The sequence below is a fragment of the Rhinopithecus roxellana genome, chromosome 9 (genome assembly GCF_007565055.1).
Source record: "Rhinopithecus roxellana isolate Shanxi Qingling chromosome 9, ASM756505v1, whole genome shotgun sequence".
In the NCBI taxonomy this organism is placed as follows: Eukaryota; Metazoa; Chordata; class Mammalia; order Primates; family Cercopithecidae; genus Rhinopithecus; species Rhinopithecus roxellana.
In genome coordinates, this window is record NC_044557.1 from 58,724,411 (window position 1) to 58,738,964 (window position 14,554).

At 40.6% G+C, this 14,554-nt stretch overlaps 1 protein-coding gene across 1 annotated transcript in view; it reads left to right on the forward strand.

Annotated features, from left to right (window-relative positions):
• The window catches only part of INTS8 (integrator complex subunit 8), a 57,468-nt gene that overhangs the window by 33,139 nt on the left and 9,775 nt on the right, over positions 1–14,554 (forward strand). Inside the window, exons 15-20 of the mRNA XM_010360641.2 lie at positions 696–897; positions 3,426–3,547; positions 8,775–8,959; positions 9,427–9,460; positions 10,401–10,457; positions 10,533–10,594. Coding sequence (XP_010358943.1) covers positions 696–897; positions 3,426–3,547; positions 8,775–8,959; positions 9,427–9,460; positions 10,401–10,457; positions 10,533–10,594 — 662 coding nt within the window. The remainder of the gene's footprint in view (positions 1–695; positions 898–3,425; positions 3,548–8,774; positions 8,960–9,426; positions 9,461–10,400; positions 10,458–10,532; positions 10,595–14,554) is intronic.

A 14,554-nucleotide genomic window follows, 5' to 3' on the forward strand; every position in this document is an offset into this window, starting at 1 on the left:
CAGGAGAATGGCCTAAACCCGGGAGGCGGAGCTTGCAGTGAGCTGAGATCCAGCCACTGGACTCCAGCCTGGGCGACAGAGCGAGACTCTGCCTCAAAAAAAAAAAAAAAAAAAAAAAAAAAAAAGGTCTTTGGCTTGTGAGAGCTATTTCTTTGTAATGATGGGGGTAGAAGCCAGATTATGGGAGTGAATGAAGTATGTGGAGCAATAGAATCTAGTCTTTAGAAACATAAGAGATGCGTAGGAAAGGACTTGGATCATAGCTGATTTATTTCATTTTATTTGTTAGCCAATTTTATAGGCTAGTAGGGTGGTGTGCAAAGATTTTGAAATGTGTAACCCTTGAATGGTCTAAGATCTAATTCTGAATATGTTGGATGGAGGAGGGTGCTTGTAATAGAATTTTACACCTGTATAATACAGAAGTCTTTGGTTATTTTATAACTTTTATGAAAGTTGCATAATATAGCAGGTATTTTATATTGTTTACTGGATTTTTTTAAATTACAAAGGTATTAAATATGTATTGGAATAAATCAATAATACAGAGATGAAAATCCTATCGAGCCTTACTCCCTGAGGAAAGCAACGTTAACCATTTGAACTAATCCTTCTCTTTGCTCTGTCATCATAAAGGCACACATTTTTTGGTGCCAAAGGAAAGGTGACCCAGGCTATTCTTTTTCTTTTCATAGGACTTTTCCCATGCTAAACAGCTCTTTGCTGCTTGTTTGGAGTTGGTAACAGAGTTCTCACCAAAGCTTCGTCAGGTCATGCTGAATGAGATGTTGCTTTTGGATATTCATACACATGAAGCTGGGACAGGGCAGGCAGGAGAGAGACCGCCATCCGACCTTATAAGTAGGGTACGAGGCTATCTGGAAATGAGGCTTCCTGGTAAGACTGGTTCACAAAGACAAATTTCAGAAACTCAGTACTTAGATAATTGTGGGGGAAAATTTAAAAGCACATTTATTTGAATTTGTAATCATCTTTTTTTTTTTTTTGAGACAGAATGTGGCTGTGTTACTCAGGCTGGAGTGTAATGGTGAGATCTCGGCCCACTGCAATCTCTGCCTTTTGGGTTAAAGTGACTCTCCTGCCTCAGCCTCCTGAGTTGCTGGGATTTCAGGAACCCGCCATCATGCCCGGCTAATTTTTGTATTTTTGTAGAGATGGGGTTTCACCATGTTGGCCAGGCTGGTTTTGAACTCCTGACCTCAGGTGATCCACCCTTCTCGCCCCCACAAAGTGGTGGGATTAGAGGCATGAATCACCACACCCAGCTGAGTTTTTTTCGTCTTTGGAAAAAGTTATTTCACTCCTAAAACAGAATTTGGGTTTGGTGTTCACTTGAGAACATTGGGAAAAATGAAGGAAACTGTTCGTTTCTGGGTTTCTGTGACAAGGTACCACAAACTGGGTAACTTAAAACAGTGGAAATATATTATCTCCCAGTTCTGGAGGCCGGATGTCTGAAGTCAGGGTGTCTGCAGGGCTGTGCTGCCCGGAAAGGCTCCAGGAAAGACTCTTTCCTTGTATCTTCCTAGCTTCTGGTGGCCCAGCAATCTTTGGTTTGTGGCTGCATTGCTCAGTCTCTGCTGCTGTCTTCACATGGCCTTCTCCCTGTGTATGTCCATGTTCTCTTATAAGGACACCAGTCATTGGATCCAGGTTCAGCCCTAACCCAGCTGACTTGATCATAGCTAATTACATCTGCAAAGACTATTTCCAAATAAGGTCACATTCTCAGGTTCCAGGTACACATGAATTTTAGGGGATACTTCTACACACTAGAGAAACTATATTGCAATTTTCAGGTGTTTGAAAGAAACAAAATGTCCTTTCGTATACAGATTGAAGTTTTATTTCCTCATTACAGCCATAAAATGCGTTCACACTGATTGCCAGTGGGCTAGAAATTCACTGGTGGCTACTTTAGGAACACATCTTGAGTGTTAGATTCTAATTGTAAATATCTTACTATGAAAAGGGGCTTACCATATAAATGATCATCTGTGACACATATAAATCTTTCTTAGTTAAAGCAGTTTCTTATTTTTCTGCTTTAGGAGTATTTAGAGCAATTAAATCATACTGTACACATTTAATAGTATAAACAGTAGAATTGCATTATAAAGGAAGGTGATAGTAATGTGTCAGAACAGAAGCAAGTGCTACCATCTTGAGTCCTATGGGGTTAACTTAATTTCTAATTAAAGTCTAGTTTCCAGCAGGGGCATGCAGTGATAGATCACAACTTTTTAGTACCCTATAGAGAGAATGCCCTTGAGCTTTAACACGTCAGTGCTCTTAAATATTGTAATGTCTTCATGAGAATTGATCTAATAATATGCTGGCACTAAAGGACACATGCTGCTGTATACATGTTTACTTTTTAAAAGTGGGAGGTAGGTTTTCCATGCGTGGTTTTTCTGAAATGAGACAGAATGTTTAAACCCTAAAGTTTGTTGAGTGCTAACTACGTGTCAGGCATTGTTCTAAGCTTCAGGTGCATAACTCATTTAGTCCTCATAGCAGCTCTGTGAAGTAGCTGCTGTTTCCTTATCCCCATTTTGTAACTAAGAAACCGAGGTGCAGAGAGGTTGAGGAATTTGCCCACAGTCACACAGGAAGAGACAGAACTATGACTTTACTCCATCAGCCCAACTTCGAAGCCTGTGCTTTTACTCTTTGAAATGGGTGAAAGTTCCTTTAAATTATTAGTCTCTTTGTACTACCTTTTTGGCTTATCAGTTTGTAGTTCACATCCCTTTTTTGGGGATAGGGAGGGTAAAGGACTGATAGATCTGCATATAATTTTTGTAAACTCCTAACTTACTAAATGTTCAGCAACTTGTCCTATAGCTTGTGCTTATAAACAGTATTTAAAATAAGGAGGCTGGGTGTGGTGGCTCATGCCTGTAATCCCAGCACTTTGGGAGGCCGAAGCAGGCAGATCACTGGAGTTCAGGAGTTCAAAACCGGCCTGGGCAACATATGAGACCCCATCTCTACAAAAATGCAAAAATTAGCCAGGTATGGTGGCATTAGCCAGGTGTGGTGGGACCTGTGATCCCAGCTACTTGGGGAGGTTGAGGTGGAAGGATCGCTTGAGCCTGGGAGCTCAAGGCTGCAGTGAGCCGTGATCACACCATTGCACTCCATTCTGGTGACAGAGTGAGACCCTGTCTCTACAAAATTTTGTTTGTTTTTTGAGACAAGGTCTCACTCTGTTGCCCAGGCTGGACTTGAACTCCTGGTCTCAAGTGATCCTCCTGCCTTGGCCTCCCAAAGTGTTGGGATTACAGGTGTCAGCCACCATACCCAGCCTGTTTTTTTATTCAGTTGAAATCTGAGCAAGTATTTGCTTTGTTCTTAATGTTGTGATGGTAATTCCAACTGTTTTCCTCTTTGCTTTTTAGATATTCCTCTTCGTCAAGTTATAGCTGAGGAATGTGTTGCCTTTATGTTAAACTGGAGGGAAAGTGAATACCTTACACTCCAAGTTCCTGCATTTTTGCTTCAGAGTAATCCATATGTTAAGGTAATTAATGTTTAAATAAAAGGATTGTGAGGATAGTATTATACTTGTTTCTTTAACTTTATACTAGTTTGGGAACTTGTCTAATTTCTGTGATACAAATGATTGGACAAATGCTTGTTGATTTGTAGTTAAAGGATAGTTTTTGGTAATTCATGCACTTGACCTTGTTCTAATATTTCTTTCTAATGCCCTATAATTCATGAGCATGTAGTCACAGATTATTTAGTTAACAGATGACACGTTGGTGTAATCCTAAGATAATGAGAGATTTACTTTCTTTGCTTTGGTTGCTATAATCACACTCTAGAACTGATGGAGTCCGTCAGGGATGCACTTCTCCTTGTTTCCATTTGAACACTTTATTCTTCTTTAGAATTTTACCCTTCTAAGTTTGCTATCTCTGAATCTCTAACAGGTTTGCTATTAGTAATTATTTCCCTAATAAAAGAATTTATTCAGTAAATTGGTAGTAAGTTGTTTATTTTGTTGTCTTAATTATATCCTTTGCAACCTAAAATGCTTCTGAGTACAGAAAATATCAAAACTAATGAGAAACTGGAGGCTTTTTCTAAGATTATATCTTTCATGTGTTAATATTATACACACTGAATAAGTAGTAGGTTTTTCTCACTTTCTGATGTTACAGTTTAAAAAAACAAAGGAGGCCAGGCACAGTGGCTTATGCCTGTAATCCCAGCACTTTGGGAGGCCAAGGTGTGTGGATCACAAGGTCAGGAGTTTGAGACCAGCCTGGCCAATATGGTGAAACCCTGTCTCTACTAAAAATACAAAAATTAGCCGGGCATGGTGGCGGACACCTGTAGTCCTAGCTACTCAGGAGGCTGAGGCAGGAGAATCGCTTGAACCCGGGAGGCAGAGGTTGCAGTGAGCCCAGATCGCGCCATTGCACTTCAGCCTGGGCAACAAGAGCAAAACTGCATCTCAAAAAAAACACCAAGAAACAAAGTAAAACATGTAGTGATTTAACATTGTAAGTCCCACTCTCCTTTTTAGGTATATTTGGTCCTTCAGATTTTCTCATTATTTTTATTTGTTCCTATTACCTTTTGTTATTCTTCCTTGTTTGTCCCAACTTGTCTTTAGTAATACAAAATCCTTTAAATCTGTGTTTATCTGGGAACTCCTGTAGAACTGTACCACTTTGTAACATTTGTGTTTGGTTACTTGTTTCTTCCTTCATATTTCATGTATGTCCTTTTAAAAACTGAGCTCATTTCATTTTAACCCTTTGAGGATTTATTGAGAGTTTATTGATTTTTTTTCAGTTTCCCCCCTTTTTGTCATCTTTACACTTGCTCATGAAAATTGCCATACTTGAATTATCCCTTTCTTTGAAATTTCAGACATTGAATCATATCTGTCTCTTCTTTTTTTGGAGACTGAGTCTCCCTCTGTCGCCCAGGCTGGAGTGCATTGGCACCAGCTCGGCTCACTGCAACCTCCACCTCCCAGTTTCAACCCATTCTTGTGCCTCAGCTTCCCAAGTAGCTGGGATTACAGGCATGCACCACCACACCCGGGTAATTTTTTTTTGTTTTGTATTTTTAATAGAGACGGGTTTCGCCACAGCTGGTCTCGAACTCCTGACCTCAGGTGATCCATCTGCCTGGGCCTCCCAAAGTGCTGGGATTACAGGCATAAGCCACCGCACCCAGCCTGAATCATTTCTGTCTCTTTAGTGAACTTTCTGGAATGTGAGTTCTTAATATCTTGCGTACTTGTCTCATTATGCCCAACAGTCTTTTCTTAGCCTTTAAGAAAATCAGATGAGGGAACCATTTTGTTCCAAGGTTATTATCATTTACACTTAGAATCGTAGCTTGTCACTGAGTGCAAAGACAGTAGAGTAACTCTTCTCTTTACCTCTGGCAGTGACTTCTGTGGAGCTGTGCACCAGGAGAGATAGGCATGTGTTTGTGTAATGAATGCTTGAGGGTCTGCAATGTGTAAGGACACAGGAAATTGTTTTGTTGGTTGCCTAACTCTGGGAGAGGCTGTCTCACTGCTTCCTGCAGTTCCCCTGATGGTCCAAAAGCAGGAAGGATGTGTGGTGACTTTGCGAAAGAATTGTCACTTAGGTGTCTCCTCATGTGTCATCTTGTGGTTAGGGTTTTGTGTGCCACCTTCCATACATAATTGCCCTCTCACTGCCTTGTTAATGTCAAGGAAAAAGGAATTAGAGAAAGTTTACAATGAGGGATGGTGTTTTGAAAAAAAATATAATCTGAATCAGTGTCCACACTTCCAGTTTGGTGTGGAATACACCACACACACACACACGCACACACGTGTAGGAAAAGGTCTGAAAGGATATTAACAGCCATTATCTCTGGATAATGGGGTATTAGTGATTTTAGTGTTTTCTATTCTGTTATATATTTTCCTACTCATGTATTATGTAACACAAATAGGCACAGAAAATTCTTAAGCATGTGACTAAAATGCACCCTTTTGAAATAATGTAAAACTGTCTAGTCTGCCCCTTAGATCAGAGTGAGTGGTAGTGTCACATAATGGAAAGGGCACAGGTTTATAGGCACTCGGATGATAAGAGCCTAGGTGGTAGTAGTAGGGGTTGACAGCCACAGTGGTCCTAGTGTAGGCTAAAACCTTAGGTTGTTCATGTGGCCTACCACCCTCTTAAGGTGTGCGTGCTTCTCCTCCTCCAGATGCAGCTCACCTGCCCCTTGGTGTTCTAGCCCTGTGCTGGCAGCACCAGCATGCCCACGCCATGTTTCCATTTTGCACCTGTGCACATGCTGTTTGTCATCTTAGCCAGGATGTCCTTCCCAGCTTTGCCTGTTTGTGTGATTTCTTCGATGCTTTCCCATATTCTTTTCTCTGTAAATGAGTAAATCACTTCGTCTTCTTGCTTCCTTTGTACTGTTGTACTGTTGACTGTTTCTTTTGTTGTGTTTATGCTGAATAATAAATTATTTATCCACTTATCTTCTCTATAAGACAATGAACTACTTCAGGGCAGTTAATTTTTATGTTGTGCTTTTCATGATGCCCACCACATAGTCGGTGCTCAAGAATGTTTGTGGAATTCAGTTGATTTGGGGCCTAAGACCTCTGAACATTTTAAAAATGTAATTTATGTAATAAATTCAGTGACCTAAAGCATATGATCCCTGACAACAGAAGATGAATTTGAGCTAAGAGCACCGGTAGCCTTGGCGTTACACTGCAGTGAATAGCTGCATGTATCATGATTCCATTTGTCAGAGGCGAGTATTTTAGGTGAGCATGCAGGATGAAATATCCTACTAGGCCATTGTTCCATATCCATTCACCTGGTATAGGTAGGGTTTTTATGTTATTCTTATGAGCTTTGGAAAGCCACAGTACTCTTGTTAATTTTCTTAGACATGATCACAGAGTTGTGGTTATGGAGAAGAATGTCCTTGTCCTTAGAAGATGTATATGGAAGTATTTAGGGATGAAATATTGTGTCTAACTTAGTTTAATATGGTTTAACAAAACAATTTATGTAGATATATAAAGCAAACATGGCAGAATAGTCACAATGTGTCAGGTATTTATTGAATTTTTTTTTTTTTATTTTTCTGTTTGAAATTTTTCATAACAGAAAATGTAGAGAAAAACCACCAATTTTTGTCTTTGTCGCAATCTTGCTGCCACCTTAAAAAAGCTGCCTTAAGCAGTAGGGACCCCTAGAAAATTTTCTAGGTCCATTTTAAATAGAAACAAGGGTTTCCTGATGGATTTGAAATTATCCTTGTTACTGCACCCTCTACAAGAGCCACGGAGTATAAAAGTTAATATGAACAAGAATAACGGGTCCCAATTCTGAATTTGGCCAGGTGGCATGGCTCACGCCTGTGATCTCAACACTTTGGGAGGCCGAAGTGGATGGATCACTTGAGGCCAGAAGTTTGAGACCAGCCTGGCCAACATGGTGAAACCCCGTCTCTACTAAAAATACAGAAATTAGCTGGGCATGATGGCACATTTCTGTAATTCCAGGTACTCGGGAGGCTGAGGCACAAGAGTCGTTTGAGCCTAGGAGGCGGAGGTTGCAGTGAGCCAAGATCATGCTACTGCACTCCAGCCTGGGTGCAGAGCAAGACCCTGCCTCCAAAAAAAAAAAAAAAAAAAGAAATTCTGAATTTATTGTAAGTTAGTGTTTCTCTGTCTTTTGTTTTTAGCTTTTCCACTCATTATTTCTGGGTGCTCCCTACGTCTTAGGTCCTTGAGGCTGCATTTATTCACACCAGTCACTTTATATAACCTGTCCTGCCTTAATTCTACCTCCTCAGATGAGCAGTAGCTCCATTCCCAGTTGCTACCAATTTTCTTAGAGAAAAATTGCTTTAAATCTGTATCCCTTAATTCCACCAACTTCAGTTTCCTTATTTTTTTCCTTATTTTTTTCATTGAAACAATTTTTTTTTTTTTTTTTTTGAGAAGGAGTCTCGCTCTGTCACCCAGGCTGGAGTGCAGTGGCCAGATCTCAGCTCACTGCAAACTCCGCCTCCCGGGTTTACGCCATTCTCCTGCCTCAGCCTCCCGAGTAGCTGGGACTACAGGCGCCCGCCACCTCGCCCGGCTAGTTTTTTGTATTTTTTTAGTAGAGACGGGGTTTCACCGTGTTAGCCAGGATGGTCTCGATCTCCTGACCTCGTGATCCGCCCGCCTCGGCCTCCCAAAGTGCTGGGATTACAGGCTTGAGCCACCGCGCCCGGCCAACAATTTTTTTTTTAGTGGTTAGAAGTTGTATGTGTGCGTATGTGTGCAAGGGAGAGAGTAAAATCTAAGCAGTATTTTAATCTCAACCCCTGGGCTTTTACTACAGTTAACATCTAGGTGTATGCCTTCCATTACACAATTTTTTCCCGATGTAACGTGGGATAATACTATGTGTATTTAGCATCTCGGTTTTTTTTCCACTTAATAAATCACCTATCTCTTTGCATTGTCTCATTTTCATTTTCACTAGACTATAATTGTTCAGAGACAAAGTTTGTATGCTCGAACCAGAGGATCTTTCTCAGATTCAGATCTGTCAGTAGACAATGAGCCCTAAATTCCTCAAAGGTCGTACACAATGCACAGCATAAAATAACTGTGCTTAGTATGTTTGGGCAGTCATTCCATCTTTCCTCCAGTGTGCCTTGATAATAGAACTAATGTGCATGACATTACAGATTATCTTTTGTGTGTTTTGTTTTTCATGTTATAGCTTGGACAGCTTTTAGCAGCTACATGCAAAGAACTTCCAGGCCCTAAAGAAAGTAGACGGACTGCCAAAGACCTTTGGGAAGTTGTTGTTCAAATCTGTAGTGTGTCCAGTCAGCACAAACGAGGAAATGATGGCAGAGTTAGTCTAATAAAGCAGAGGGAATCTACGTTAGGTATCATGTATCGGTATGTATTGGTATGTTTCTGTCAGTTGTGTTCAAGTTCTTAATAATTATCCTGTTTATACTATTGACCTATTAAAGGTTGATTTCAAGAACATCAGCTTTTATTGTGTATATCATAAAGTTGGACAATCTTACGAGTTCTGCAGTACTCATCTGTGATGAACTTGTCTGCCTTGGCCACCTTTGGAAGTATCTTCTGTTCATATGTCATTTTAAGAAACTATTAATCATTTAATCAACTGGAATTAAAAATCAGTAGTGTTTAAGGTTGGATAGTATTGAAGACTTCACATGTGATTAAAACAGGGAAGAAATGTTATTAGGTCAGTATGACGATAGAATATTACATTCCTTTTCATACTTGCCGAATTGGAGCATTTAGAATAATCCTTCATCTGTAATTTACTTTCTTGATTTTATTTTTAATTTCTGATATTTAATGTGTATTCAAAAATTTTTGTTTTGTAGGAGCGAACTGCTTTCTTTTATCAAAAAATTACGAGTAAGTTTTATTAAAAATTGCTCTAATTACTATTGCTGGTTATTGTAGACTATTGGGTACTTCAAATACTGATTAAATTATTGTTTGTTTTTTAATTTAAATTTTTTTTTAAGAGACAGGGTCTTGATCTGTCACCCAAGCTGGAGTGCCGAGGTGTGATCATAACTCACTGCATCTTCTAATTCTTGAGGTTAAGCAGTCGTTCCGCCTCAGCTTTCTGAGGAACTGGGACTACAGGCACATGTCACCATGCCCAGCTCACTTTTTGTAGAGATGAAGTCTCCCCTTGTTGCCCAGGCTAGTTTCTAACTCCTGGTCTCAAATGATCCTCCCTCCTTGGCCCCTCAAAGTGCTGGCATTACAGGTATTAGCCACCTTGCCTGGCTTCTGCTTAAATTATTAAAGTGGCCTGTTAATGTGCTTTTCTTCAGTGATCATTATTGTTGGGTGGGATAATCTGATTGGAAAAGTTTTTCATTTACTTTACCATGTTTTAGTGAACGGAGCAGGTATTTCTTTAAATTGTAAAAAAGTCTTCATAATAGGGACTAGATGTGTGAAGCCTGGCTTTAATTTTTGCTTAGTAGGATCAATGTCATATTTATTTACTGGACATAACCTAGGTTTCACCCTTTTAACATTATTTGAAGGAATAAAAAGTCACTTAAGAGTTATGTGAGGAGTTGAGCTTGGAGATAGCACCATAAGCCAAACATTTAAATATGCTAATTTTATATAAATTATGTGCTGTGATCCACCCCCCGCCCACATGCGATTAAAAATAAAATTGATTTTTAGTGTGCTAAAGCACATGCTAAAACAGATGCTAAATTTTAAAAAGGCAAGGGTCTTTTAAATTGCTTGATGTCTGTGAGGTTGACAGGAGAAAAATAAATATACACACACACTGTTTAAGGATTCTGTGTTTTCTTTCTCATAGGAACCACTGGTTTTGACTATTATTTTATCACTCTTTGTGAAACTTCACAATGTTCGGGTAAGTATTTCATAATTTCATTTAAAAAATTTGAAAGAAATTTCTTTGTAAATCACACCTTTTTTCTTTTTAAAGGAGGACATTGTGAATGATATTACAGCTGAACACATTTCTATTTGGCCATCTTCCATTCCCAAGTAAGTAGTGGTATAGCTTATATTTTATTAAATGAATTATGTATTTGGAAACCATTCTGACTAGCAAAGATACCTTTAGATAATTTTATTAAAGGACCAGAAATCTGCTAAGATTCTACAGTCTTTGTGTTTCTCTATTTCATAATTATCTTCCTATAGATAGTGGATAAGGCATAACTTTTTTTTTTTTGAGGCGGAGTCTCACTCAGTTGCCCAGGCTGGAATGCAGTGATACAATTTCTGCTCACTGCACCCCCCGCCTCCCGGGTTCAAGCGATTCTCATGCCTCAGCCTCCCAAATAGCTGGGATTACAGGTGTCCGCCACCACGCCTGGCTAATTTTTGTATTTTTAGTAGATACGTGGGTTTGCCATGTTGCCTAGGCTGCTCTCAAACTCCTGATCTCAAGTGATGCACCTACCTCAGCCTCCCAAAGTGCTGGGATTACAGGCAGGAGCTACCACACCCGGCCCAGCATAACTCTTAAGTAGAAGTTAAGATTTATCAGCCTTAGAACAGAAGATAAAGTGGTCCTGATTGTCAGTAGAATTTGAAAATTGGGGCCAATGAAAGAATGACTTCCTATCAGGTTTCCAGCATCTTATTTCTTTTTTTTTTTTTGAGACGGAGTCTCGCTCTGTCGCCCGGGCTGGAGTGCAGTGGCCGGATCTCAGCTCACTGCAAGCTCCGCCTCCCAGGTTTACGCCATTCTCCTGCCTCAGCCTCCCGAGTAGCTGGGACTACAGGCGCCCGCCACGTCGCCCGGCTAGTTTTTTGTATTTTTTAGTAGAGACGGGGTTTCACTGTGTTAGCCAGGATGGTCTCGATCTCCTGACCTCGTGATCCGCCCGTCTCAAACTCCCAAAGTGCTGGGATTACAGGCTTGAGCCACCGCGCCCGGCCTAGCATCTTACTTCTTTTACAAGTATCCATTTGAAAGTGATTTGTTTTTTCATAATTTTTTTGTATGTCTCATCTAATGCTGCAGTTATCAAAAAGTCTCCCAATCTCTTTTAGTTGCTGTAGGAACTATGCTAAACTTCTTTAATTACTTTGAGAAATATTCCCTTTTGCATGCGTTACCTAAGAATCACAGTAAGATGATGGGGACATTTTTTAGGGAAGGAAAAAGTGTTCATTTACTTGAAGGAATCATTTACATTTTTCTTTTCCCACACATAGCAACTTCTCATATAGGGGAATCCACTTGTTTCCTCCCAAGTGTTTTTCCTCCCTGCCTTCCCTCTCACTCTTCTTACTTTGTGCTTGTCCAAGCCTTGTGTTATTACTCTTAGTGGTATCTTTGAGGAAGAAAATATTTCAGTGCATAGGCAAGCTGATAATAGAATAACAGTAAAGAATTTGTTTCCATCTCAATCTTAGAGATTGGAAAAGCTCCCTTGTCTTGTCCAGGGATTTGGAGGGTCAGAGCAGGTGAGTGCCCCTGCCTTCCACTTACTGAGGCTTGTTTCCCAAGGGAGCACCATGCTGCATGAAACACATGTGCGTGCTTCACAGCATTTGAACTGCAGAGTCCGTCATGCTGTGTTTCTGATTTTTATATAAAATCTGTTAGATAGCAATCCAAGAATCAGGTAGAAACACTTTTTCTTTTTTTTTTTTTTTTTTTTTTTTGAGACATAGTGTTGCTCTGTTGCCCAGGCTGGAGTGCAGTGGCGAGATCTCAGCTCACTGCAACCTACATCTGCCAGGTTCAAGCAATTCTCATGCCTCAGCCTCCCAAGTATCTGAGGTTACAGGTGCACGCCACCACCCCCAGCTATTTATTTTTATATTTTTAGTAGAGATGGGATTTCACCATGTTTCCTGTGCTGGTCTTGAACCCCTAGCCTCAAGAGATCTGCCCACCTTGGCCTCCCAGAGCTCTGGGATTATAGGCGTGAGTACCATGCCTGCCAGTTTTGGATTTTTTTTTTTTTTTTTTTTTTTTTTTCTGAGACAAAGTTTCGCTCTTTTTGCCCAGGCTGGAGTACAATGGTGCAATCTCGGCTTACTGCAACTTCTGTCTCCCCGGTTCAAGCGATTCTCCTGCCTCAGCCTCCCGAGTACCTGGGATTACAGTCGTGGGCCACTACGCTTGGCAAATTTTGTATTTTTAGTAGATACAGGGTTTCTCCATGTTGGTCAGGCAGGTCCCAAACTCCTGACCTCAGGTGATCTGTATCCCTCAGCCTCCCAAAGTGCTAGGATTACAGGCATAAGCCACTGTGACCAGCCCAGTTTTGCATTTTTAATTGGTGGTTGCAGTGGTTGCGTTTTTTTTTTTTTTTGGGGGGTTTTTTTTTGAGACAGAGTCTCACTCTTGTCACCTAAGCTGGAGTGCAGTGGTATGATCTCGGCTTACTGCAACCTCCACTTTCCGGGTTTGAGCAATTCTCCAGCCTTAGCCTCTTGAGTAGCTGAGACTACAGGCATGTGCCACCACACCTGGCTGATTTTTTTTTTTTTTTTTTTTGGGACGGAGTCTTGCTCTGTTGCCCAGGCTGGAGTGCTGTGGCATGATCTCGGCTCAGTGCAACCTCCACCTCACAGGTTCAAGCAATTCTCCTGCCTCAGCCTCCTGAGTAGCTGGGATTACAGGCAGATGCCAGCATACCCAGCTAATTTTTGTATTTTTAGGAGAGATGAGGTTTCACTATGTTGGTCAGGCTGGTCTCGAACTCCTGACCTTGTGATCTGCCCTCCTCGGCCTCCCAAAGTGCTGGGATTACAGGCGTGTGCTACCATGCCCCACCCAATGGTTGTATTTTTTAGCCTCTGTAGTATTACCTCTGTGGCCTAAGTTTAGACTGTAATGATTGATTTCCAGCATGTTTATAAATGAGGCATAGGAATTGTTTACCCTAGGGGCTATGGGTCAGACATCCGGGGTTTGAGCCCTAGCCTTTTCACTTAGAGGTATATGCCTTCAGTAAGTTGCTTTCTGTGCCATGTTCCCCGTCTCTAAAATAGTAACTGCCTCAGAATTGTGAGGATGAAATAGTACATTTTCTTTTCTTTTTCTTTTTTTCTTTTTTTTAATTTTATTTTTTATTTTTTGTTTTTTTGAGACGGAGTCTTGCTCTGTTACCCAGGCTGGAGCGCAGTAGCATGATCTCGGCTCACTGCAAGCTCCACCTCCTGGGTTCATGCCATTCTCCTGCCTCAGCCTCCCGAGTAGCCGGGACTACAGGTGCCCGCCACCACATCTGGCTAATGTTTTGTATTTTTAGTAGAGACGGGATTGCACCGTGTTAGCCAGGATGGTCTTGATCTCCTGACCTTGTGATCTGCCTGCCTCAGCCTCCCAAAGTGCTGGGATTAGAGGTGTGAGCCACCGTGCCCTGCCTGAAATAATACATTTTCTAAACTAGATATTTAGAATAAAGACTGGTACATAGTAGGCTTAACTATTATCTTCATGATGAAAATACTTTAATATAAATTGACCCAGAGAAAACAAAATATGACTAAATGTTTGACTAGAGAAAAGTATTTCTCCTTAGTGGGAGTCTTTATTGATTCCAAGAATAGTGGAAATGGCACTGGATTGAAGATTACGTTTTTAAAACCAACTATTTGATGTATAGAATTCTTAGACTTGTAATATTTTGTAAATGTCTATAAAATTATAAGCCAATTTAACTTATATAACTATTTAAGTTTAAGTAAATAATTGACTATTTGCTAATAATCCCACAATTCATTTTCCACTGTACTGGGCACAGTGGTGAGTTAGGGTAAACTGTAACCCCTCAGGGCAACAGAAGTACCTTGTCTGAATTCACCTTGTAAATGATAGAGCCATGTGTCTGAATCCACAGCTTGTATTCTCTACCCTTGTGCTTTACTGCTCTTAGGAGGTGGTAGCAGTTAGCAGTTTCTTGAGTGCCAGCCTTGCTTTTCTCTTCACAGTTCCATCTTCTGTACCTCAAGGTGTCCACATTTAGCCAGGCTCAC